General features: G+C 46.7%; 4 protein-coding genes across 4 annotated transcripts; 2 read left to right on the top strand and 2 right to left on the bottom strand.

Annotated features, from left to right (window-relative positions):
• The first annotated feature begins 696 nt into the window (after positions 1 to 696).
• On the top strand, positions 697 to 3,340 carry LOC131282829 (cyclin-dependent kinase inhibitor 1C-like). The gene is made up of 2 exons (XM_058312370.1): positions 697 to 711; positions 2,891 to 3,340. Exons 1-2 carry the CDS (start codon positions 697 to 699, stop codon positions 3,338 to 3,340), a joined length of 465 nt encoding a protein of 154 aa, XP_058168353.1.
• A 1,003-nt stretch (positions 3,341 to 4,343) lies between these two features.
• Positions 4,344 to 4,687, bottom strand: LOC131282834 (cuticle protein 18.6-like). Its single transcript, XM_058312375.1, has 2 exons — positions 4,673 to 4,687; positions 4,344 to 4,580 (listed from the first exon to the last, which is right to left on the bottom strand). The coding sequence occupies exons 1-2, from the start codon at positions 4,685 to 4,687 to the stop codon at positions 4,344 to 4,346; spliced, it is 252 nt and encodes an 83-aa protein (XP_058168358.1).
• A 760-nt stretch (positions 4,688 to 5,447) lies between these two features.
• LOC131282832 (cuticle protein 16.5-like) lies at positions 5,448 to 5,844 on the top strand. The gene is made up of 2 exons (XM_058312374.1): positions 5,448 to 5,465; positions 5,542 to 5,844. Exons 1-2 carry the CDS (start codon positions 5,448 to 5,450, stop codon positions 5,842 to 5,844), a joined length of 321 nt encoding a protein of 106 aa, XP_058168357.1.
• A 2,699-nt stretch (positions 5,845 to 8,543) lies between these two features.
• LOC131294120 (collagen alpha-1(IX) chain-like) lies at positions 8,544 to 24,266 on the bottom strand. Its single transcript, XM_058322165.1, has 10 exons — positions 24,221 to 24,266; positions 23,932 to 24,156; positions 21,453 to 21,540; positions 11,193 to 11,236; positions 10,692 to 11,119; positions 10,248 to 10,622; positions 10,104 to 10,175; positions 9,706 to 10,044; positions 8,742 to 9,636; positions 8,544 to 8,668 (listed from the first exon to the last, which is right to left on the bottom strand). Exons 1-10 carry the CDS (start codon positions 24,264 to 24,266, stop codon positions 8,544 to 8,546), a joined length of 2,637 nt encoding a protein of 878 aa, XP_058178148.1.
• Between the last annotated feature and the right edge of the window lie 387 nt (positions 24,267 to 24,653).

Genomic DNA, 24,653 nt, shown 5'->3' with positions numbered 1-24,653 from the left:
TCAAACATTTGTGCCTTTTCGGTTCAAACAGAATTTAAAGCGGGGCTAAGGGATATGCTCCGATCAAGTCCCTCGTCCGCTTGAGCTTTGGTAATTACCTTCTACATATGTCTAGTTTTGAGGGCCTTAGCATGTACATTGTCCTAATTTTCTACGAAACACAAGGCTTAAATATCTTACATTTAATTATTTCAGCATTGTACAATGCTGAAACACATTGATTTTTATCGAGAAAAATGTTATTGGAATTACGATGCCAGCAATCATGCCAAATCAAGTTGATTACCTTGTTTGAAGGAAGCTTCGTGTTTGTGTTTTAATCCCAGTTCCTATTCCTATTATTGCTTTGTTCTTTGTTCCTTCAGAACCTGTCATTCTTGCTTGATTATTACATACACAGGTTTCCGTGCGATGGATCACATTATATACCCGTCTCCATTTATTTCATCATGTACGGGACGGATTAATGTTACACCCGTCCTGATCGTTCTGGAATGGAAGCGCTGCAATCAATCTATTTAGGACAATAACAGGTATGTGTTTATTTATTATTTTCTGGCAACTTGTTTCTTCTCCCTGGATGGTCGAAGCTTGGTATAAAAGGAGCTTCAGCGATTTAAACTGGATCAAACAAAAATCTACGTTCATCCAACTTACTTGAGCAGCCGCCTCGCCGAAGTACCAAGCCATCGCAAAATGTTCGCCAAGTTGGTAAGTTATTTGCTTGTTAAATGAAAAGATTTCTTTTTCATTTGACATCATATATTATTTGTCTTGTTTTCAGTTTATCGTCGCCATCGCAGTCGTTTGTGCCATCGCCGGAGTAGTAGAACGGCCGTACTCGTATTCTTCGCCGGTAGTGGCCCGTGATGGACGAGCCTTCCCTATCTATTCCTCCAGCGTCCCGGTTGCCCAGACTTACTCCACCTACTCGTCGGACGTCCCGGTTTACCGGACCTTCTCCCCTTACTCCGCTAGCCCAGTGTCCTACCAAACTTACTCCGCACCCGTGATAGCCTCGCCCTATTACTACGTCTAAAGCGCAGGAAATAACCCAACTTCAGACAAACAGTAGGAAATGCATCGATCCACGGCCTTCCGTACTCTGTACCGGATAAATTGTGACCACGGAATTGCATGTACAAACCACGGAAATGTTTTGTAAAATAAAGTGACGGAATTTCTACCTAAATGCTTTTGTTTATGCAGTATGCCAATTGAAAAAAAGTTATCCTGTAGCAGTTCCCTCCAAAAACGTTCAATTCGCACGTCTCCCTGAACTATGGTAATTCTAGACGTATTCAGTTGGTTCATCACGCTTCTCAAGAGCAGCATTGGTACAACCAGCTCAAGGTTTTTTTTTATTAGACAGTTTGTTTGAATTGTAAAACAGGTCAAGTTCGACAGTTTGGTTAGTTATTATTGGTGGATACATTTTCTAAAACAGTTTCAATGTAGTTGAAATAAGAAAAAAAATCCTATCTTAAAAATGCTAACTAGCTGCCAAAAATCCTCTAAGGAAAGCTAAAATACTTACTTACTTACTTATGTGGCGCTACAACCGCTGAGCGGTCTTGGCCTGACGAAGCTCCATCCGAAACCGCTCACGGTCGCTCGCCACATTGGTCCAATTCCGTATCCCAGCTTTATTGGCGGCTTCGTCTACGCCATCCTTCCACCTCAATTCGTGAGTGGAAGAGATTTTTCAGACTGTAATATGACTTACTTAAAATACTTGCTCATATTTGTGATCAAAAGAGAATATAGAAAATATAATAAATAAAATAAAATAGTTTTAAAATCTTAGAATCAAATATATTAGTGCACTACTGGATGTTTATGTCCAGCCAAATGTATTAACAGGGAGAACAACAATAATTAAACGACAGATAATACGAACCAACGCATCGTTGAATTTGAAAACAATTTAAAAAATCTGGACATCCTTGTCCCTCTGGCCTAAATAACAGACTATACAAAAATACTTTCAAGAAGTGCGAGCATTGCAAGAGCAAAAAAAGGAAAAGGACTAGGGTATTTGGAGAAAAGATAGGCAAACGAATAAAATGAAATCAAAATAGAAGAGGGGAAAATGGTGGATTGAAGAATTCAAGTTTGCAGATCTTTACTGTGGTAGAATAAATTTGAATGTTTGGTTCTACAATACCTTTTCTCGGCATCGTCGGTGTAGTCGTCTTTGACAACAAACCACTCCAATAGGTTTTCAAAGAGGAAACACCACCCCTGGCTCGTCGATCGCGATTATGCGAGCACGCTTAGTGGATAGTCCACACATGGGGCGGGTTTTCAATGCCGCTGCCAGCTCCCGCCGGGCATTATGTCACAATGGATCGCACCACGCAATTGATCGAGGGTGCGTAGTTTTCGATTTCAAGGGGCCTGGATTTAGGATCGTGCCTGGGCGCTGCTCGGCGTGGAATAGATTTGGCGCTCCGAAACCTGGTAGTTTTTCCTTTCTTCCTTTCTTTCTTTATGTTCCGCGAGCAATTCGTGACACGGGGGACGGTTTACTTCCTCCCTGGAACTTCACGGGGGTGGCGTGCCAGATGCGTACCCGATATATCGGTTTGTAGGTCCCTTCGGTTTTGGGGCAAATCGGGCCGCAGTTTTTGGTGGGAACAATGGGTGGTATGACTCGGTAAGACGACGCGGACGTCCATATAAATAGCCGATAACGGGTATTATCGGCTCATTACACACTAATTGACCGTCCATCGAGCAACAGCTGCGCTTTTAGCTTCAGTCGACTCGTCCCCTCGGGAAATCGCCCCATTAAAACAATGTTTACCAAAGTGGTGAGTTACTTCTTAGATCATTCCTGACCATATCACCATTCTGATCCATTCTGTTTGCTTCTTCCTCCATCCAGTCCATCGTTGCAGTCTGCAGTCTGCTTGCTGTGGCCTCGGCCGAACCGCACGTCCTCACCCCCGTTGGACCCGCCGTCGTAACGGCTCAAAGTTCGCAAGTATTCGCCCGGAACTACAATGGATTCGTTCCGTTCCCGGTCGTGGCACCCGCCGTACCAGCGCCCGTCCCCGCGCCCTTCCCTCCAGCACCCGCGTTCTTCGTGCCGGCTCCCCCGACGCCCATCTTCTACCCACAGCCCGTCTTCTACAACCCTCCGGCACCACTTCCGGCCGTTCCGGCGGCAGTTCCCGCAGTTCCGGCCACGCCAGCCGTCGTTCCCGCGGTTGCCGTTGCTCCGGCAGCTCCAGCAGCTAAACTGGTCGCGGTAGCGCCCGTAGCGAAGGTTGCCAAGCTAGTGCGGCCCGCACCGTACCTCACCACCATCCGGTACCGGTCGGTTGTTGCCTAATGATCGGGGCGGCCAACGCGTGCCTACACGGGAAGTGGCAAACGAAAGGCAAACCACATGTGATTAAGTAGTGCTTAAGCTAATCAGTGACATAGACTGCAGCCGAATGGCATAACTTCCTTCGCTGAAGCTAGTGCAGCCGAAGAGGGTGAACATATTGCCTTTGTTCAAATAAACGTAAAGTCAATGGTGTAATCAAGTAATTTGAAGAGTGCAATTATTTGACAATATTATGGCATACCGATTAAAGAATGTGTTTGTTCCTGTAGCTATAAGTCTTAGCAACCTTTTCAGCGCTCTGTTGGAAACATTGCTTACGGCGCTTATGGATGATTTCTAAAGGATGATTTCTATGGAAGGTGATCGATGGATTGTTTAAATATATGTAAAGTAAGCCTATTATGAAATGTTGTTATGCACAGTTCTCTACAGTGGAAATCTGATTTGGTTTTTATCAGTTTCTACTGCTACTCATCTGTGTATATTTGTTTGTTATCTATTTTCAAAACTTAATCTATACCTATCATTCCATTTTTGAAAACATTTATAAATCGAAGTTTTCTCGAAGGTGACGATTTTTTTCCAGATTTGATTTACTTTTTTACCATACAACTTTAAAATAACAAAACAAGGAAGTCTTGTGTGTTGAGTTGCAAAGTAATCAAAAAGTGGCCCAAGGCGGCCATCTTGCATGTCATGTGCCATGTGCAGAAAGATGAAAAAGTGTTATCTCTTGTTTTGGGGCGTGAATTTTGAATAAAGTTGATTAAAGACCAAAAGACGAACAAAAATATAGTTTCATTTATGCTAAACACTATTATGGAAAAAGACCATCAAATGATGCTCCGGAAGCGTTGATCCTATTGATTTCGGAGTACGGTGTTAAACATACACAAACTCAAGAGGTTTCCAGACTCTAACGAGAGGTTATATTAATTGCTCAAACATCATTAACAGCGGGAATGTCTTGGGGGTCCTTCGTGTAAATTGTTGGTTGACTTGATCAGACCAGCAGAGAACCGTACGCGGCATAGGGATAGCCTGCAGTGTAGGCGCTGTAGGGGCTGTAAGCGTACGGCGAGGCGGCAGTGTAGGCCGCGGCAACTGGAGCCGTAGTGTAAGCGGCCGCAAACGGACTGGCAACCGCCACCGAGGGAGCAGCGACGAGCGGTGCCGAATATGCCAGAGGGAACGCTGGCTTGGCGTAGGCGGCAGCGACGAGCAGGCCGAAGAAGAAGATCTATCCGAAAGTGGGGGAGAAGGAGGAAAGGATATTGATGACCAATGTTCTAGGATAGATTTTGAAATAATTCTGAAGCTGGGGCTATTTACGGCTTTGGCGAACATTTTGGATGGATTTGGTTGGTTGTAGGTTTGCAGAACAACTGTACTGTCTGTCGAAGAACATCGACAGTATTTATACGCTTCTAAGTTGGATCAAAGTGGTAGGATAAGCTCATCCTTCCGAGGCTGAAATGTTTACAAATTCAGGTGACACCACAGCCTTCCTTTTCCAAACGAGCACACATCACTGTTGGCCCACATCTTCTTCATGTGATTCATTCTGTACTCTGCTATCTTCACTGCCCAAGTTGAACTCGACTTCTACAAGACACCCGTCAACCCGAAGGTCCTACTGAAGCTCAGCAACTCGGCGCAAGGTCAGACTCCAGGTTCGATTGCCTCACCATGTCCAATGTCTGACGACCTGACACAGTTTAGGTTTTGCGCACGTCCTCCGAGCGGCGATTAACCAATCGTTTGATAGACTGCTTATTATGCATTTATGAGGATGAGGGTAAGCTTTGGCCAATCGATTACCCGATCCACCCAGTGGCAGCAAGTGCCCGTGATTAATATTCCCATCATACGCGGGCAGGTGGTCACGGAAAAGTGGAAGGACTTTGGTTGGTTTTCGGTTTTGTGGGACGACTGGAAGAGAAATGGGCGATTATTCAACCCGGGGCTGAAAAGTGCGGGTGGAAATATGTTTCGGTATAAAAGGAATCTTCGGTGTAAGCAACGGTATCAGTAACGCACTGCACTCAGCACAGCAAGCTTAAGCTTCGTCTCTTCCCAAAACAAACCCAAACCCACTTTAAGCAAAATGTCTGCCAAAATTGTGGTAAGTCTTTCTCACAGACATAGAGCTTATATCCCAGAACTTATCCAAACCATTGTGTTTTCGTTGTGATCTTCAGATCTGCCTGGCTGTGTGCGTCTTCGGAGCTGCTTCCGCTGGCGTTGTGCCCGTCGCTGCACCCCTTGCGGCGGCCGGATACGTCGCCCCGTACGCCACCTCCTACAACGCACACACCGTCAATCACGCCGTGGCGGCACCAGTTGTGGCGGCTGCTCCGGCCGTAGTGGCCGCCGCTCCGGCTGCTCGGCTTTTGGCCGCCCCCGCCGCTCCTGCCCTCGCCTACACTGCCGCTGGTCTGCCCGCCTTCGGTGCCTACAGCCCGTACACCGCTCTGCCAGCTCCCTACCCGTATCTGTTCTAAGAACGGATAAGTAGAAACCAAGGAATCCAAGGCCGAGGTAGCAGTCGCGCAGCAGCCGCCACGCTGGACTCGGGTTTTAAGAAGAGACCATCTTCCCCTTTCACTTCCAAATCTCCTCCCCCACAATACTCCCAATGTTCCATCCTTCCCCGCGCACTTTAGTCAAATGCACCTTTTGTAAATAGCTTTCACAGTCATATGAAATTTGTATGAGCAAAACAGAATACAACAATTTCTAAAAAAAAAGTTACGATTTTATTCAATCTTCCAATTTTCCTTTCTACGCCTAAGTAAGTGGTATATTCCAATGAAAGTCCGAAAACATGCTATTCAAATGTTATATATAGCAAAACTTGGCAACGTCAAAAAGTAGAAACACTTTGCAGAACAACGAATGCAAAGCAGTGAATATGACAAACTATCGTAAAACCAGCAATAAACTACATCGTGATTTGTAATACGTTTGTTTGATTATTTCATCTAGCGGTAATATTTCGACGACTATTTATTATAGAGGAGAGTTTTAGCAAAATAAATTATGGATTTATATTAGAAATTATTCTTTCCAAAATTATGTTATAATGTTCATTTGAACTTTATACTCAAATATTTGTTTGATAAATTTAGAAGGTGTTCAGGATTATATCGCTGGAGTTTTAGTTTGTCAAGTCATAAAAGGGAGTGTGTATTTTAAATTCATCACAAAGAAACTGTTATAACTGTTAAGAAGCGTATAAGGATTTGTTTGTTTATGTTAACAATTTACTGTTTCTCCTCCAAAAATTATCAAAGTATAATGAAAGCTGTTGCTAAAATGATAACAAACATTTGGCTCGTGTTTCCTTGCATACATCTCATTACCCCGTTATCACAAATGTGATAAATACTAACAAAAAACATAAATTTCAAAACCTTGTCACAAATCATGCTATGGACATAATGATCATTAATAAATGTGCTAAGGTGATCGATAATTACCCAATAAATTATTTTAATACGTCTGATCGCGTCCACTGTTCTCAAGCCCTTTGAAGGATCACTCTTTTTCAGTCTCATTATGGTAATTAAACAGATACAAATTGTCCCTCGGGTGGGTGGAGGCCAATAAGGGCTGAAGGTTCGTATAAAATCAAACTTTACATTGACTCGAACACCACGACATTCGGCGCGCTTTCGATCGAATTCGCCGTTGCGTGTCGATAATTTTCCCTTCCGTGCCTTCGCCGAACGGTTCGCCCGCACTGGCTAGCCCTTTTTCCTCGCGCTGTTTGACCGTGAAGGTCTAATTTAAAAACTAATTCGAGCCTCGCGAGTGTGTTGTTGTCATTTGAAGGGACTGTCAAAAATGTGCCAACTCATCGTGTAACAATTACGGTCAGCTGATTGGAGAGTCCAATGTCGTGGTAAGCTGGTCAGCCGATTGCCACACCACGTCGCGGACGAAACTTACATCCCTTGAGCGTTTTGTGGAATTACTATTTTGATGAGTTTTCAATAAGATGGTTAGAGCTTAAGAATAAAAACCTTGTTGATCGGAGATGAAGCTGATCACGGAGGCCGCCATTACAGCGAAGACTTCGTTACTACGATAACTTCCGCTGGATCCAAAGGGATGATGATCGTGCATCGGATCAAATGTTTTGTACATTCCGGTGTTCTACCCACCGTCCGACATGGAACCGATCGTGTAAACCGATCTGTCAAAGGGAAGGCCTGATAAATCAAGCCACAAACCAGTCAGTCGCCGTTGGCATCATCGGGTCGATGGCGTGGAAAAGGCAACATAAGAACAAATTACAGCACCGCAGGTTTGCATTGTTGCAAGTGATGCCGCCTCTTGGCGTCCGTAGGTCAAGTCTTGGCACTCAGCTGAGGTGTAACCGTTGGATGAAGAGGCAAACATGAAACGTGCAACCGACTGACCATGTGAGAATCATAAGTTCAGCCTATACCTTTTTTGCTGCCGAGACATGCCAGACGAAAAACAACCCGACAGATGTGGGGAGCGTGGGATGGGGCGGGGAATTCAGGTCCCGCTGCACTTTTGCTCTCCATTTCAACAACCTCAACCTGCCCTTCCAACCCAACATGGAGCCCTGGAGGAGGTTGCCCTTTTCAAAATGTTGTAGTGGTGTATTTGTGTGTCTCACATTTCGATTATTATAAGTCCTCGATTGAACATAAATTGATTTTTTAACCCCTTTTTGTAGGTCACAGGAATACGTCCATGTTGGTTCAACGTATCGATTGGGTTGATGAAGTTAAATTTTATCGTTTGTTTTTCCAACAACACCGTCGTTCATAGCCATCGTTACTCGTTCCAGCCATACTGGCATCTCGGAGGGAGTCTTTCTTGTTCCAGTAGCATTGCAGAGTCAGACCTTCGTGGTCAAAAACAATTTCCTGCTTTTATGCGTCCCCAGACACCCACGATGGCGTAGGTTGGAAGCTTGGAGCGCACGGATATTAATAGCGTAGCCACCACAGATAATGAGTGGTAATTTGCAGGTCGTTCTTAACTGGCGTTACTACGACAATGACCCTCGCTGCCAGCATCCTGCTTGAGCCATGGTCACGGAATTTACGCGGGTTTCGGCGTTATAAGAAAGCTCATACATTGAAATGCTAGAGGAATTTATTTTGGTTTTACTGTGTGTTGGTTTGACTGACTGCGGTCAACCACCGTTTGTGGCAGCTTGTTAGTAGTTTGGCCCTTTGGTTTGTTGGTTGGCCCGGAAGTTCTGTGCCGCCGCCGCTGCTGCCATGTAGCAGTCGTTGGGGCAGACTCCCGGCACTCCCGGTGCACCTCGAACTCCCGGGTGGCCTGTGAAGAGAGTAAGGGAGAAAAAGCGATGTGATAAGGGACTATCTGTTAAGGAAAGGAGAAAGATACTTACCCGCCTTGCCCGGTTCGCCGCGATCTCCGGGACGGCCTTGTGGACCGATGATGGTATCTCCCGGAGGTCCAACGGGTCCCACAAATCCCGGTGGTCCGACGATACCGACACCATCCCTTCCATTTTCTCCAGGTAGACCCGGCTCGCCTCGTTCACCAGCTGGACCTGCGACTCCTGGTGCCCCCGGTTCACCCGGTAGGCCACGATCTCCGGTAAATCCTTGGTACCCACGCTCACCCTTCTCTCCCGGGCGACCAGGTGTACCCGGTTTTCCCGGTTTAGAAACTCCCGGAGGTCCCGGAGGTCCCATTAGACCCTCCGTTAGCTCGACGATGTGATCCCGCAGCACTAACCGACAGATGTCGCTAACTTCCGCCTCGGTATAGCTACGTCCGGGGACACCAGGAACTCCAGGAGGTCCCGCCTGTCCCGGCAGTCCGGCAATGCCCTGAGGTCCTGGGGCTCCATCGACGCCCGGTGGTCCGGGTACACCGGGTGCACCTTCGGGACCTCGCAAACCTCCAGCACCGCGCTCTCCAGGAACTCCGGTGTAACCCGTTGGCCCACGATGGCCATAGGACATGAAGTTTTCCAAGTATCGTCCACCACCTCCACCACCAGTTGAACCTTCGCCAGGTGGTCCAGGAGGTCCAGGAAGGCCGGGTGCGCCTGGAATGCCCGGAAGTCCCTGCACTCCCGGTACACCTCTGCTGCCACCATCTCCCTTTTCACCCTTCGAGCCATCGGTGCCCGGAAGTCCGGGAAGTCCCGGAGGTCCCGCCACACTTCCACTCGATCTAGTCTCACCGGGTTCTCCTTTAGGTCCTCTTGGTCCCGGTTCTCCAGGAAGGCCAATACCAGGTAAACCTTTCAGTCCCGGCAACCCGGGTGGACCCTAAAAAGTTCAACAGAAGGCATTACGCAATCGAACAAGGTGGTTCTACTGCAGCGATCTTTTATTTACCACTGGACCCATTGCTCCTCTCGCTCCAGGACGTCCTTCAGCACCTGGTAACCCTGGGGGGCCAACTGGTCCCGGCAGTCCGGCAAGCGACTGTCCATCACGTCCCGGTGCTCCCGTTTCACCTCTCTCACCCCTCAGCCCAGCTGCTCCTGGAGGTCCGGGAAGACCTCTTGGACCGACTGGACCGGCGACGGCTGCTCCGGCGACTGCCGCCACACCCGGTTCTCCCTTTTCTCCCTTCAGCCCGGCGGCTCCAAAACCGATCTCCCCTTTTTCGCCCTTCTGTCCGACACCCGGAACGCCAGGAGGTCCTTCCAATCCACGTGGTCCAGGTGGCCCCTAAGTACATCGATCGGTCAGTAATGGTTACCTACACCAAGATTTTGCGAGATTATTACCCGTCGACCAAATGCACCCACTTCACCCTTCAGTCCCGGCAATCCTGGTTGTCCAGCTGGCCCGGGGGGACCCTAGAAGATTCCAAAATTCATATCCTTCATTGTTGCATAGGAATACACGAAAGGATAAACATTCGCTCTCACTTCGGTTCCATTGTAGCCAGGTGGGCAGACGGCTTGACAGTCGGGCTTCGGTGTCGGTCCCTCCGGAAGGTTGGCTGTCAATGATGCCACGTCATAGACGGGCAGCTCGTCACAGTTGCCTCGGGCCGGACGCGTTGGATCGCAATTCATCACCATCCACTGCAGGTCGATCACGGGCGATTCCGGCTCGAAGACGGATGTTTCTGCGAACCGAGATACCGACACATAGCCATCGGTGATGTCGAATCGATCCCTCGGCTCCAGCGGTACGTTCAGGTGTCCCTCCGTATCTCGCACCGGTCGACAATCGACCCAAAGATTCAGATAATCATTGGTCACTCCCAGCATGATCTTGTGCCATTTGTGATCGAACAGCTTTAAAACAAAAAGAATGTTTGTATATCCTCGTGGACTTGGAGTGAGTAGTTCCGTGTCAGAACTTACCGACGTATGATGGTACTCCACAATCTGCTGCTCACCCTCCGTGCCGGGCAGGCCAATCTGCAAGATTTGCCGTCCCGGATTGAGCGTGATGGCCAGTTGGCTCTCCTGCACCTCGTTCGTAACTTCGAATAGATGCCAGGACGAATCACCCTCGTCCTCGATGCGATAAGTGCACTCGAACGAAAACTGATGCGGAAGGCCCAGCGGGAACGCCTCGATCGAACGCATCGTCAGGTTGGCTTCCTTCTCGAACCGATACGCCCGTTGGTACTCGTTGGTGCCTTGCAGCCAGTGGATGTACTTGCTGCTTGCCTCGAACTGGTCAAGGCGAAACTCGCGGATTAGATCGAACGAACGAAGGTCTACATCGCCCGGCCGCCAGCGTCCACACGGTCCATCCTCGTAATCCAATTCCTCTGATGCTTCCTCTGGGGCAAAGTTGGAGATTCGGGAGTTCACGAATTATTCGCTTATATCCTGTTTTCTAACTATACCTCTTACCTGATGTTACAAGGCTTATCAAACATATCGCTAACACAAATAATCTATTGGTAAAGTGTAAATAGGAGGTATAGGAATTGAGTTTCATCTGCTTTAGGAGATTCTATGCACTAGAATCGCTTTTTTCGCAACAGATTTTACTATTTTGGCTTTCCTATGACTAATAGATTCTATTATTAACTCAGCCTCGACAAACGCACCCTTTGGTATGAAATAGAAACATTGTTACAGTCGACACAGGACAGGACACTTTTCACACACTAAAATCAGGGTTCCAACTATTTCACTGTCATGCTGTATGTAGAAACTATTCTCCGCTTGGCTATCAAACACAGAACGGAACACACACTGGGCAGACCGTGACCCGTACTGGGCGAATTCTAACACCATACTGCTCGGCGATCGGCTCCACCGACCAGTGCTCATCTCTGACATTGAACTCAAAGTGGAGAAAATAAATGTTTTCACCATATGTAGATCGTCCGTCCGTCCGGAGCTCTCATATAGCACCCAGAAAATCTCTTATGCAAAAGCTGGTAGTTGGTATCCACTATCTCTCTTTCACACAAGCGGCCTGCGAGTGGAACGTAATCTCTGCTAAAACAGTTTAGTCGCCTAAAACATAAATTAACGTCTATGACAAATGTGGCTAGCTGCCCGGCCAATCTGTTCACCATATGGCAGATCTGATCGGAAGGCTGAAGTCGGCGGAGATGGCAAAGATGTTCTTAGAAATTGGGTCGATATGTAGAAGACGCTTTGGATGAACATTTCAACTGTCAAAGAACAAAGCGTTCTTTTGTCTTACATCTTTCGAATGGATAACACCTAGAGAGGCGTTAAAATTTGCCTTTTCCACCAACATTAGTTCCACTAGCATTAGAAAACCTTTTCAATTATACGTCATTAAACCGACAAAAATCACCGCTTGTCTATCGCATGTCTGCACGGTTTACTTCAGAATGTTCAAACCCGTAACAAGGTACGGACAAGCCGGTATTTATAAGAAAACCCTTTCTTTCTCGCGTATGTCGCATAGCGTTTGCATAAATGGTATCGATAAATTTACCATACCAATCAGCACATACACACACACATACACTTGCGCTATGCCCCGCGGAGATCGCCGGTTCGCGGAGGTCGCCGGTGTTTTCATAAGACCTTTGCGACGTCGTGGTCAGCATAGTTACTCGACGCAACGTCCCGGCGAAGGTCTCTCGCTCTCTCCCTCTCGAGGGGTCCATTGAATTATGTCGCAAAGTGTGCAGCAGCGCATGTTCTAGCAACTCTTGCGTTTGGGTGTAAAGAATTGCAATTTTTCACCCATTCGACAAGCCGGGCCGTAGTGAAAGAAAGGGACTTGAACCGGCGAAGGGCTAACATATCGATCGCTACGCCCCGAGTTCCTCCGCGAGACGATGATAATGCAAATCGAACAAGTTCTCGCGAGCCATCGGCCGGCATGGCGTCGTCGTGTTGGCCACGCGCTAGAAATGCCAGCGTTCGAACGCAGTGAGACTATTAATCAATTTTATGGTGTTCTCGTAAAATGTTATGAAACATTGGCGTCGCGTTGGCTGAGTCGATTGTGATCACCGCGCGCGCGCGCCTTTGAACCAGTTTCGATGGTCAGAATACTTGAATCTCCCTAACAGACGGACGGTCGAGTTTTTCGCCACGCTTTGTAGCTGCGGCTCGAGCCGAGAATATGATTTATCATCTTATGAGCGCACCACTTTGAGAACTTCCTCTCGGTCGCCCTCCAGAACTCCAGGCCGAGTGAATTGCGTAATTAAGCCAGGCCGGCCACGAGCTGTTTGTTTCAATTCAACCCAAACCGATACCGTTGCCTTTAGCTAGAAGGTTCAGAACTCAGTGACCACAATGTTTGCGTTTGTTCTTGTCCCACGAACCTAACGCAAAAATGGGTCCCCTTTTTGATAAGCATCGCATGGCACACGATCAAAAGATCATTTTTCTTTCCTAGAGACCGTTCCCCAGAAGAATTAGGAACCATTTATCACACGCACCTAAAATGGGATCTCTCCTTAGTTGGGTGTGTTTTGCTTTTCACCGAGAGGCTTTGCTGAAATGTTCTTATCGTATCGTGACACTTCCATACTTAGCAGCGTCGCTATTAACCATTCGCGTCAATCTGAGAAAAAACGCAATTGATTGTTAAGCTGGGGATAGACGGATGCAATATTTCACTGCAATGAAATAAAGTTTGACATTGCTACCAAAACTGACAGTGAATGCAATATTTCGATGCTTAACCATCTCGTTTGGATCTTTGCAATATTGCTATGAAATACGCATAGCAATATTGCAATGACTGTCATTTTAGGTAGAAATGTCAAATTTTATTTCATTGCATTGAAATATTGCATCCGTCTATCCGCAGCTTTACACTCTATAAAGTATCAGGGTCTAATTGACGCTCGTGCAACGTCAGCTAATTACTGACGTTAACAATCGGCCACTTTGTCAGGGGGAAGGGTTTTTAGTACATTTCTAGTACCGACAGAAGAAAAACAAATACAGTAGGTTCCCGCTATACTCGATATACGCGAATTCGCAATAGGCTTTTTTTTGCAAATGACAGCTTATAGCGTTTACCGTTGTTGCTTTAATTCTGATTAGTCAATTTGGTATTGTTTTGGTAGAATGAAGTTTTTAATACGCAGTTTTAAACAGCCGTTTAAAGGCCGTGACTGCAACGACCTAAATTACATACGGCCTGAATCAATACACGTTGGTTCTTGTTTCATTAAGCTGTATGATATTGAAGCGATTAATATGGCATCAAATATCAAAAGTAGTCGAAAGAAGTATACTATATTACACAAAAGATAGAAATAGAAAAGATGTTCGAGCAAGGAAAGAGTTATGTATCAATAGCCCGGCAAATAAAACGACCATAATTAACAGTGTGGACCATTATCCAAAGCAAAGATAATCTACAGAACACTGACAAAAGAGTATGGGCGCTCGGAAACGTAATGAGAACAAATGGAAGACTTATTAGTGATTTGGATAGAAGATATGTTAAATAAGCGGTTTCCTCTGAGTTCTCAACATTTCAATATGAAGTATGAACTTAAACCTACGAACCAAGTATTTAAAACCCTTCCAAAATTGGTCAAAGAAATGCAAGTTGTGTGCAAAATGCTAGTCTGGATTCACAATGTTTGTCTCCGATGGGTAACACAAGGATCACTCGTAAGAGATAGTACTGAGTAGTGACGTGAAGACAGGGAAAGAAACAAAACGGTGTAAGGGAAAGGCCGTTTGCTGAATCACTTCTTTCGAGCTCGATCGGTTCCAATTTCTGTGCCCAACCCTGCGCTCTCGGAGGCGAAGTGAGGGAGTCGGCCGGGGTGCACGCATTGGCGTTGCATCTGAGCCGGCCCGAAGGGGTTCCGATCGGTTTAATGCAATATGTTGCAATTTACGGTGATTAAGTTCATAATAAAGTCGGTCTGCCCTGGTCCAGTCCACGGTCCGTCCAGCTGTCGGCGAGTACGTTCGTCGTGGGGTCGATCCGATCGGATCGGAGTTCGCTAGACAGTTGGCTGAACCGCAACTCGATACGCTGAAGAGCGGGATTCTGGTGCACCGTGGCCTGCGCCAGCATGCCCACCGGTCTTTTGGTGCTGCCTGCAAAACAACCGAAACAAAACGTTACCATTAGGATTTAATTCAGCGACCGCGTGGTCACATGATTGGTGGGCGATCTGTCGGGACGCGACAGGCCAACGATTTGCACTCAGGTGTCACGGATCGAATGCAAATTGACCTTCCCTGAACACACAGAGGTCATCGATCGTGATGTTCGGCTGATTTTTCGATTTTTTATGTTTTCTCCATTGAACTGAACGTGGACATGTTTACTTGGACCGCGAAAGATCAATACGTGCATGATTTAAATGACATTTTAGCTACCTTTGGGAGTAATTTACATTGTGTTAGATGATTTTCAAAATTGATTGCTTAATTTAAATATAAATTAGGATGAATCTAGGCTGGCTTATTTTCCTAGTCCTTTTAATTAGTTCATCAGTACAAGTAAAGTTTCTTATCTTTCCATCCAGTGTGTTTGATTACTACCTGGTCACCTTTTTGTGATGTAAATAATGTTTTAGAAATAATCATTTGGTCAACATTAACAATAATATGTTCAGTAACATTAAAATCACAAAATGTGTATGGGGCCAATTGTCATAGTCGAGTTGAGTTTCTTTTTGCCCGACAGAGATGCGGCTGTGAAAAATGTGTAAAATTTGTAAAATTTATCGAATACGGTTTTTTTGCTATTTTGTGGTAAGATTAAAATTAAAAATAAATCCCAATTAGACAAACGCAAAATGTAAGGTAACTCAAAGAAGTTATTTTTACATTCAAACATGTATAAACAATTATCCTGCATTTAATTTTCAACTTATTATTCATAAAAAATGATTTTAATCATCGCTAAAAACTTATGGGTTTTAGTATGGATTTATGGATTTGTTTTTACCCGTTTTTTTTTAAATTCGAACAATTTCTTCTTTCATTTTGAAGCATTAAAATTATTTTGAAGGATCTGCGAGCAAAATGATTTGCTATAAAAAAAAATGTAACACGATCCGGATTAAGTGACAATTTCTTTAACTAACCGATATGCGCTCTTGTTCAAATGTAACGAACCAATTGTCGATTGTGGTAAAAAATGGTAACGCAGCCCACACAGTGGCCCCTCCGATGGGTGAACGTAGGCTTTCACGAATTGATTAGGTGCGTACACACTCTGGCAAATGCGTACGCAATTGAGGACTTATCCGATATCTACCGGGCTGACCGGTAGCGTGCTTCGTCCAATCGAAGGTGACATTCACGACGCACATGGCCGCTGAATGTTAGTGCACGGGCAGGAAGCGATTATGATTGAAGTAGCTTGGTTGCGTTTACCTTTTTGTTCAATATAACCATACGTGGACCATCGGCTTTTGCTGGCAAAAATGGGGATGGTGTGGCGTGGGAAACTTTGTAACTTTGGCGTACGTGATCTCGGTGCGTTAAAGGATCGTAAAAGCGAGGGCCACCTGCAAGTCCGTAGCCAGAAAACGCCTCGATAGACGACGACTTTCCGGAGCGAGATGCAATTAACCGGTGCAAGGACTAGCTGTGTGTCGAACTTTGTCGGATCGAAGATCGATCGGTCACGCAAATTCTACCGCCCCAGCCCTTTGCGCCCAGTTTTTCCACACGAGCCACCCGAGCGCATGTTTCGCTACATCGGATACATGCACCTTGCATGTGGCCTGCATCTCACACGCCTGTCTTCGAAGGTGTTCGCTGTTGGAGATTCAAGTTGAGCGTCCGAAAAAAAAACGAACCGAACCGATCCCTCTTCACGCTTCGTTAGACGTATAATTATTTAATCAGCATCAAAATAGGAAAATTGTCGATAATTGCTACCATACGCTACCGGTTGTTCGTTTGGCCGGGGTTTGTTGAATGTAATATGGAAAACACCCAGCTTAAAAAATCAACCCCCAAACCTACGCCATGGCTGATGCCTTTCCTGCGGCCAAATCCGACCGACGTGATGGATTTTAGTGCGCCGGGTGTATTTATTTGTCGTTCGAGGAATTGTAATTCTCTAACCCTCGATCCGGTGGGTAGGGAAGCAATTCACACACGTGCCGTAACGAGCGAGGTATAATTTGGAATCGGAATGCCGAACCGCACCGCATTGGAATGAAAATAAAATTGTCTCAAGGACGGAGGACGATGCTGCTGTACTAAACGAACCGTGACGCATTCACCCGCGTGCTCGGTGTGTCTGTCTGCCTGTCTGTCTGTGCAGGAATGTCTTCCCCGAAGCCATCCTACGAATCGTGGTCATCATGTGCATTTGCCTCCAATGGAAGTTCGTGTTCGAAGACACTCTATTCGGTGGCTTCTGGTTTGTCCAGTTTTTTTTTTAGCGGTGGTTGCTTTCGCAATCCATTGTCTATCCCTGTAGGACGGAGCCTTTTCCGTTGGCCACGACAACGACAACCCATTGCATATCCTCCTTCATTACTCGCTTCCTCACTCTCGCTCCCTAGCTAAAGTGTCGCAAAACATTATTCACAAAACAGTTCGTTTCCATTTGTGTTACTTTTTCGTTTGGCTTCGCTTACCGGCGGACAGCACGGCAGGCTTCTGCCACGACGAACGGTTGCATCAGGGTTGTCTTGTGCTCCGGGCGTGTTAACAGCGGCTCGTGCACTGCTTAGCCAAATGGCCCCACAATGTGTCATTATTTTAAGTGAACTTATAGATGTCTTTATTGCATGCAACTGGGCCGAAAGTATTGTGAGATCGGTTCATTGTCAAATCCCCGCCAGATTGGGAGGGTTAAAAGGGAAGGGAAGGGAAAGAAAGAAACCCCTATCCCCGCCAAAAATGATACATCTGTAGCGGTACATCGACCGAGGACATCTTTGAAAAGCACGGGCGGCTTGTCTTAAATCTGCCACTGTTCTTCTCTGCTGCTGATTGATCGCGTCGCCATTTTTTCTCATTTGGAAAGAGTCTATGATTAAGAGGGCAATTTCCAGGGCTCGGGGAAATTTATTCCCGAAGCTTTTCGGTGCAACAGATTCACCTGACATTTGATTATGGCCATTTTTCATTCATACCACTTCTGGAAAGTGTGCAAAAACAAGCTTGACCGCCACGTTTACGTACCTTGCAAACAAAAGCAACTCATAGCAGGGTAATCTTACACCTACATTTTATCAGATTACGTTAAAGGACGACAGTGAAGACAAGGTTGTCGGACGGTACGGTTTGTTCGCAACTAGACCAGTGCTTTCATTTTACGGTTCAAGGAATCGTTTGGGGGTGAAAAAAGTTGATCTGACATTTTGCAGCGGAAAGTATTATAAATAAGGATTTACCGGTGGAGACCGCTTTTGAAATCCTATTCAGTGGGTTGTTCTACGTGACATTAAACATCAATAAAACACTTGGAGCGAACGTTATAATGGAACAAGCACGAACACTCTTCGATCGACATTTTACATCGAAACTGTTCAGTGGAAGAATAAAAGTTCAACGCGAACTACCATCGAACAATTTGTTTTCGTTCCCGAAAGTAAAAAAAAACGCAAATCCTTCTGCTCTCAAGAACGTTTCGCGAATGTGACTACTTTCGGCCATTGATTTATAGGCTCCCGGTGTGCTCTATTTCGTTCGTACCGCTGACATTTCGTGTGTTCGATGCGTTCGTCGCTTTATCGCCGGATGAAGTCTTTCGTCGCTGCAAACGCCCGATCACGGCGTGAAACCCAAAACAGCGTAAATCAACTTGACCCATATTCGCTCCCCTCGGTGAGCCACGGCTCTCACGGGTCGCTACGGTTGCCAGTAGTAGCTCCGTATTACAAGCGGCCACTTCTCATCTGTATCAATTAAAGCCGACTTATTTATCGCATTGTCAGCGGCCGGACGGTTTGCCCACGGGGGTAGTGTTGGTAGAGAAACATTGTCCCTGCATAATTGCTTCCAGTGCACCGGGCTCCACCTGAGTCCACCGAGGGTTTCCACTCGGTCCGTCTAATGTCTTTTTCAAGCGACTGGGTCGAGTTTGTCTGATTGCGTAATAGGGACCCGAGAGGAGACGGCAGCGAACTCCATTCTAGAGTGCGCAATTGAATACGTAGAAATGCCAACACCTTGCCGACTCGCTGAGGGGTTGGTTTGTGGTCGCGCTTGTAACGCTGTAGCACGTCCTGCTGGCTTACAGTTTCAGACCAACACGCCGACCCGACGACGGTCGATTTCGTGCGTCTCCGATAACCCAACGTGTCGAAGCACGCGAACTCTGCCTCCTCAGAAATTTTAAAGTGTCGGAAAAAATAGCGAGCACTCTCTCTCTTTCTCGCCCGCACACACACATAAACACACGAATAAACGCAGGCTTTCGAAAATATGGCGACGAATGTGCATCGTGCAGCGCCTGCTGCGTGCTGATTTATTTCTCTTCTACAACGTCCGCCAGTATTCGAGCACCTCACACTGCTCGACTAAGCTTGACCGCGTGTGACTTTCCTTTTGTCCGTACAGCCCGGAAGGGGGACGTAAGGCGGGGATGTTTTCCTCCCCGGTTCGGCCAGAGGGACAAAAAGCGGTTTGCCCTACTGACCGACCAGTCCGACCGACCTGTCGCCTGCATCTATATCAGAGCCTAACGGGAGGGAAGCCCTTTTGCTTTCATTACACGACCCGATTGCAATCGACTCTTCGTGGTGGAGCTGGAAAAAATAAATAAATATAAACTGCATTACATTCGACCACCGCGAGCCCCAAGTGGCCGTATCAAATCGATCGAGCAACAGCTGACCAGGACGTGTTTTCTCGGCAACTTGTGCCATGACAGCGAGTCGATTAGCTTTCGGTAGAAAGAGGTGGGGAGAGGGAGTACGGCCGATGGACTCTGGCAGGTTGAATAGTTTTCACTTTATCACATTAATTATCCGTCCATTGGAGCGTCGTTCGGTGTAAGCGGGGAGTCCCTTTTTCGGACGCTTTAGGTGCAGCATTGGAAATGCGAAAACCCCTCCATTATCCAATCACCGAACCCGCCGGCCCGGTTGTGATTACTTAAATGAGTTATTTCGATAATGCAACTAAACAGTCTAATGATCGTTCTGCCTTCTTGAGGAAAACTCGAACCGAGGGATTTGACTGGCAGAGTGGAAAGCGAGCTGGAGTGATCATGCTTTGATGGACATCTGATCCGTCGAGACGATTGCACCGCTGAGGGTTGCAATTGCAATTGCCAACAGCCGTGGCGTTGGGTAAATAAATCGCTTGCTTGGGGTTGATTAAATTACAGATCAGTAAACACTTTCCTTTTCTTTATTATATAAAATATAAATGATCTTTTTAAAAACTACAACCAGTTTACATCTCTCCATCGAGCCTTTGTGATCTATTAGGTTCTGCCCTTCATAAATGCGTTTATTACCGACCGGTTGAGCGATGATTTAATCGATCGCTTGTATATCGATCACCTGAGCAAATACGATCGGTTGACCGAACGGAAAAAGTACCCTTTCTGTGCGCCCTTCACCGGATCCTTCCCGAGCACTTATTGAGCAGCTCATAATCACCTGATTTGACTTTGGCTGGCTGGGTTGTGTCACTCGGTACCACCACCAAGAGAATGGATGCAATTAATTCCACCACTAAACTGCTTCCCATCGGTCGACAATGATTTCTAATTTGTAGTACCGCAGCGCACACGCACCACAGTCCGATTGCAAGCCGATCGATCCGAGCCGATTGAGCCATGAAGCTGTGAAGCACGCTGTGATTGTGGGGTACGCTCGACGACGATAAAGATCGCGACCGATCGATGGACCGACGAGGTGGAGAACTGTTCGGATTCTAACAGCCACGAGAAACATTCGAATCGGTCGTTCGATGAAGGTGCTAAACCTTGGCATCGGATTGATTGTTTCTTAGATTAGAGTAAATGTTGAGCAGGATCTGCAAAATACCTTTGGGCGATTTTTTTATCACCTACTTCAGATCGGATTACCTATTCACTGCAAAAAAGGATGTTTATTGTGAATGGGCTGTTATGCAAATTTAAGTGCAGATTGTTTTGTTTATTGTTTCTCGAACAACGACTATTTATCAAATATTTTCGTTTGCAAACTTCAGTAGTTCAGTACTACCTAAATTTAGCTGAGTTACTCTATAAATACACTCCTTTCACATCAACCACTGATTCTTCTTGGGAACATGATATTAGGGTAGAATGATTTAAACATTTAACAATGTCTTCAATATTCACATTGTTGGCTTTCAATTCTCAGAGTCCAACATTTTCCATTTTTATTATTGAAGTAGACAATTGAAAAAAAAAAGGTATATAAATTGAAACATGAGTTCAAAAAGAGTTTAGTATTCGTTTCATGTTTTAACTCAAAATTCTTGTTGTCAAAAGCGGACTTCTATCCGTCAAATATGTTTTCCCGTTATCTTAAGCCCCTTAACGATGTCCAATAACATTTAATGAAGACTAACTAAAAGACAAGTTATTGGCGGTTTAAAAAACACAGAGACAGGCAATATGGTCACCACGCTCAATTTAACAACCCCATTCAGCTTACGTTCATTTCCGGAGGGTGATTTGGAGCGTTCTAAAGTAAACTTTTACGACCCTCTAACAAGCAGGCAGCTCTTGGTGGTCGTAATCAGGAACTAGCATCTTACTTCAGCACAGTTCCCGGTAGCTCGGTTCGATCATCCGGGTCCCACTCCCGGACCTGCGGACCAAGAATGGGGCAATAATTGAGTTTCGCTATGATGCGATAGAACAATGTTGGACAATGTTGCTTTTGCAGACTGTACCGACAGACGGTCACCGGTGCTCGGTCCGTCCGCGACCTTCGTTGACATTGAAATCATAAATCAGTTGCGCGATTTTATGGTTCCAGCGGCAACCCCCTTCGTCTCCACCCCGCGTCAAGGCTTTTGCTCTGTTTTATGGTGCATATGGATCACCCTTGGCCGGTTGATCCAAACAACACACACATACACACGTATCCCCCTGGCTCGATCGATGATCTGATTCCGCTTTCGTGTCCGACCAAAGCCGATCACCACTTGGTGCACACCTGGTGCATAATTGTTGATGCAAATTGTCCGCTGTGACCTGCGCCGTGATCCGCAGCCAATCCTGGCCGGTGGGCTAGCAACCAACGAGCCCTTCGAGTCGCGAGCGACTTCGAGGTTACCCCGCGGGGCTCTATCCACCTCAACCGGAATCGCAGAATCAATTCGCACAAACAACACTACGAACAACACGACACGGGGAAATCAGTGCGGTGCTGGGGGTGCACTCTCGGTTTCAATGTGGGAATTAATTACACGCGACAACAATCATCCCTTTGCGGTCCTCCTCCCACCCCGAGTCCGGACAAACGGATCGAATGGTGATCAACCCGGTCGTGCTTGATCTTCGTGTGAAAAATCCCCCATTGACTCACACACGAGACGGCTGAGTAGGGGGCCCTTCAGATCAGCCGATCTATCGACTTCGGATACACGGGCTCGCTTGTGCCGCCCAAAGCCCTGCACCCAGCAGCTGCTGCCTACGGTCTTCTGTGTTGCTGCAGGACGACAACAAAATTACACAATCGGCCAATCGAGCTGCAACTCGGGAGGGCGCACACCGGGTGGAGGTTGTGGGTTGTAGGAACGTGGGCCAAGAAGAGCGAGGGAGAAACAAAATCATTCCACGAATTTTTCCAACCCTTTCGCGGTAGCTCGGTCTCAGAAGCGAGATCCTATGCCCCGGATGCTGTTCTCAACGCGGAGTAGAAGAAATCTCAACCAGCTGACTGGACTGCAGTTTTGGCGTGCCTGCTCGAACCGGACTCGTATGGCATCAGGGCGGCATTTTGCGTCTAGTTTTTACTGCAACCGCAGCACAAATGATTCGACGACAGTTTATGGAATTTTCACGTCAACCCGGGGTGGCCGAAGCATCCGTTTAAAGACATCCCGGTGCGCTCGTGATGCGGATGGGGCAATCTACTTAGCTCGAGCGAGCTAGCTGGCATAGTTCCTAACGCTTTCTGTAGATCCACTTCGCGGCGCTCTTGCGCACATTCCACGGATGCATTGATCAGCACAACTGGGAAAGTGTCTTGGGCTTATTTTAAACGCTCTATCGCAGAATTCCTCCAATAATCTGATGTGGAGTTTTGCGCGTTATCTTTTTCCTTGAAACAGCTCGAGAAGGGGAGATTTCAACAGCCGCAAAAAGCGACGAACCTTTGGAGTTCATATTTGGCATCGATACGAAAGATTTAAACAGCCAGCTAAGAGACGAACCTTAATAAAAATGGGTTTAAACGTATTAAAACAACTGTTTGTCTATGGTTCCATTTTTGAAAGGTCGTTAAATGAAATCATGTTATTAGTTACAACCCTGAACTAGTATTACTGTGCTTTATTCCCGAGTGTTGTTGTATAAATTCATATTTGCCATTTAATAAGCAGTCAACTACAATTGTGTTTTTATTAGTAAAAGTATAGAAAAGCATAATTTGCTATGGAAGAAAAAACAGCCCATTTGTTAGAGAAAATTTTCTTCATTTAATTTTGGTTACTCGTAACAATTTAATTAACAAAATTGTTTTTTTATTGCATCGGTGAAAACACCTAATAAAATTAATGACAACTTTGTCCGTCCATAAAATACATCGAACGGGTAATTAGCATCATCAAACGGCGCGACTGAATGCAGACATACGTCCAAACTGCACCCATTTTGCTGCAGTGCGATAATAAGTGCAGTTGCGCTAGGGGACGCTGGATGGTTATTGGAAACTAATGATCGGCTCGGACCGATCGGAGCCACATCGTTGCGGTAAAGTGAGTCATTCGCCCGTGCCCAGCCTTCGTGGCCGTACAGGGATCCATTTATCGCCGACAGCCGTGGGAGCTGGTGCAAAAATGTCAACTCCATCACGACTTCCTCAAAGCCAATTGCAGGGAGCATGCAGAAAGGGTGCTACATGGGCACTTGTAGATTTTTGATGCCTTTTAGCAACGGCAGGCGTACTTTGCAGGATGACAAACGGGATTCACACACACACTGGAACACGGTTTTTGGCAAATGTCAGATCGTTTGAACCCGGCTCTTAAAAAAACACGAGCCACGAGGTGAGAAGAATAATCTCACATGTTGCGATATTCTTCGACGGGTCACTTGCAAGCCCCATTCGGTCGGGATCCTTGTAGTTTTTCTCCGAGTCGAACGTGAACACCTGAATGCGATTGCACATTCCGCCCAGGACGGCGGATGAATGAATCAGCTTCGCCACGCTCGGCAGCGTACTATCCGTGCCACTTAGCCGAGCGTCACTAAGTGAGGTTAAATCAATGGCGGCAATCTCGGGCGACCCCCCTGAGATCGCGTGTAGATCGCCGACAGCGATGGGGAGGGGATCAGCAAAACGGCCACTGCCAACTCTTCGGCGACTTCTTGTTGAACCGCGTCGCTTCCACCACCACCATGCCGGCCACCAGCCGGCGGCTGGTTCGGTTCGGGTTTTTCCTTCTTCTTGCTACCACAGAATGGCTAGCGCGTCGCTTCGGGTCAGGTCAGACCTATCAGAGGAACCCCTCTCCTCGCGGCGCCAGATAGTGTAGCAGAAGGCGAACGCGCCGCAATGTCGGAGACAATCCCTTCGGCAAGAATTGATCCGCTCCGGCTGGCGGAGGGACGCTGTTGCGATCGGATCGGGGTAAACACAACAATCGAAAACATACAGTCGAAGCCGAGGAACACTTTGATAGGTGAGAACCGGCGGTGGAAGCGAGAGAGGGCAACACGGCGGTTCTTGATGTGGCCGTCGGTGCGTCGTCGGCGTCGTCTACGTTCGGTTCTGACTTTTGCTTTCG

This window comes from Anopheles ziemanni, chromosome 2, assembly GCF_943734765.1.
Source record: "Anopheles ziemanni chromosome 2, idAnoZiCoDA_A2_x.2, whole genome shotgun sequence".
Lineage (NCBI taxonomy): Eukaryota > Metazoa > Arthropoda > Insecta > Diptera > Culicidae > Anopheles > Anopheles ziemanni.
The sequence above is the reverse complement of the archived record's forward strand: the minus strand, read 5'-3'. Positions and strand labels throughout refer to the sequence as shown.

What these genes read in the sequence shown, in the direction of transcription:
- LOC131294120 (XM_058322165.1), bottom strand. Translation starts at nt 24,266, where the DNA reads ATGGTGGTGGTGGAAGCGACGCGGTTCAACAAGAAGTCGCCGAAGA. An exon ending in GTCGAAGAATATCGCAACAT is followed by an intron (nt 21,541 to 23,931) that starts GTGAGATTATTC and finishes ATCGCATCATAG; the next exon opens with CGAAACTCAATTATTGCCCC. An exon ending in GAGGAGCAATGGGTCCAGTG is followed by an intron (nt 9,637 to 9,705) that starts GTAAATAAAAGA and finishes TGAACTTTTTAG; the next exon opens with GGTCCACCCGGGTTGCCGGG.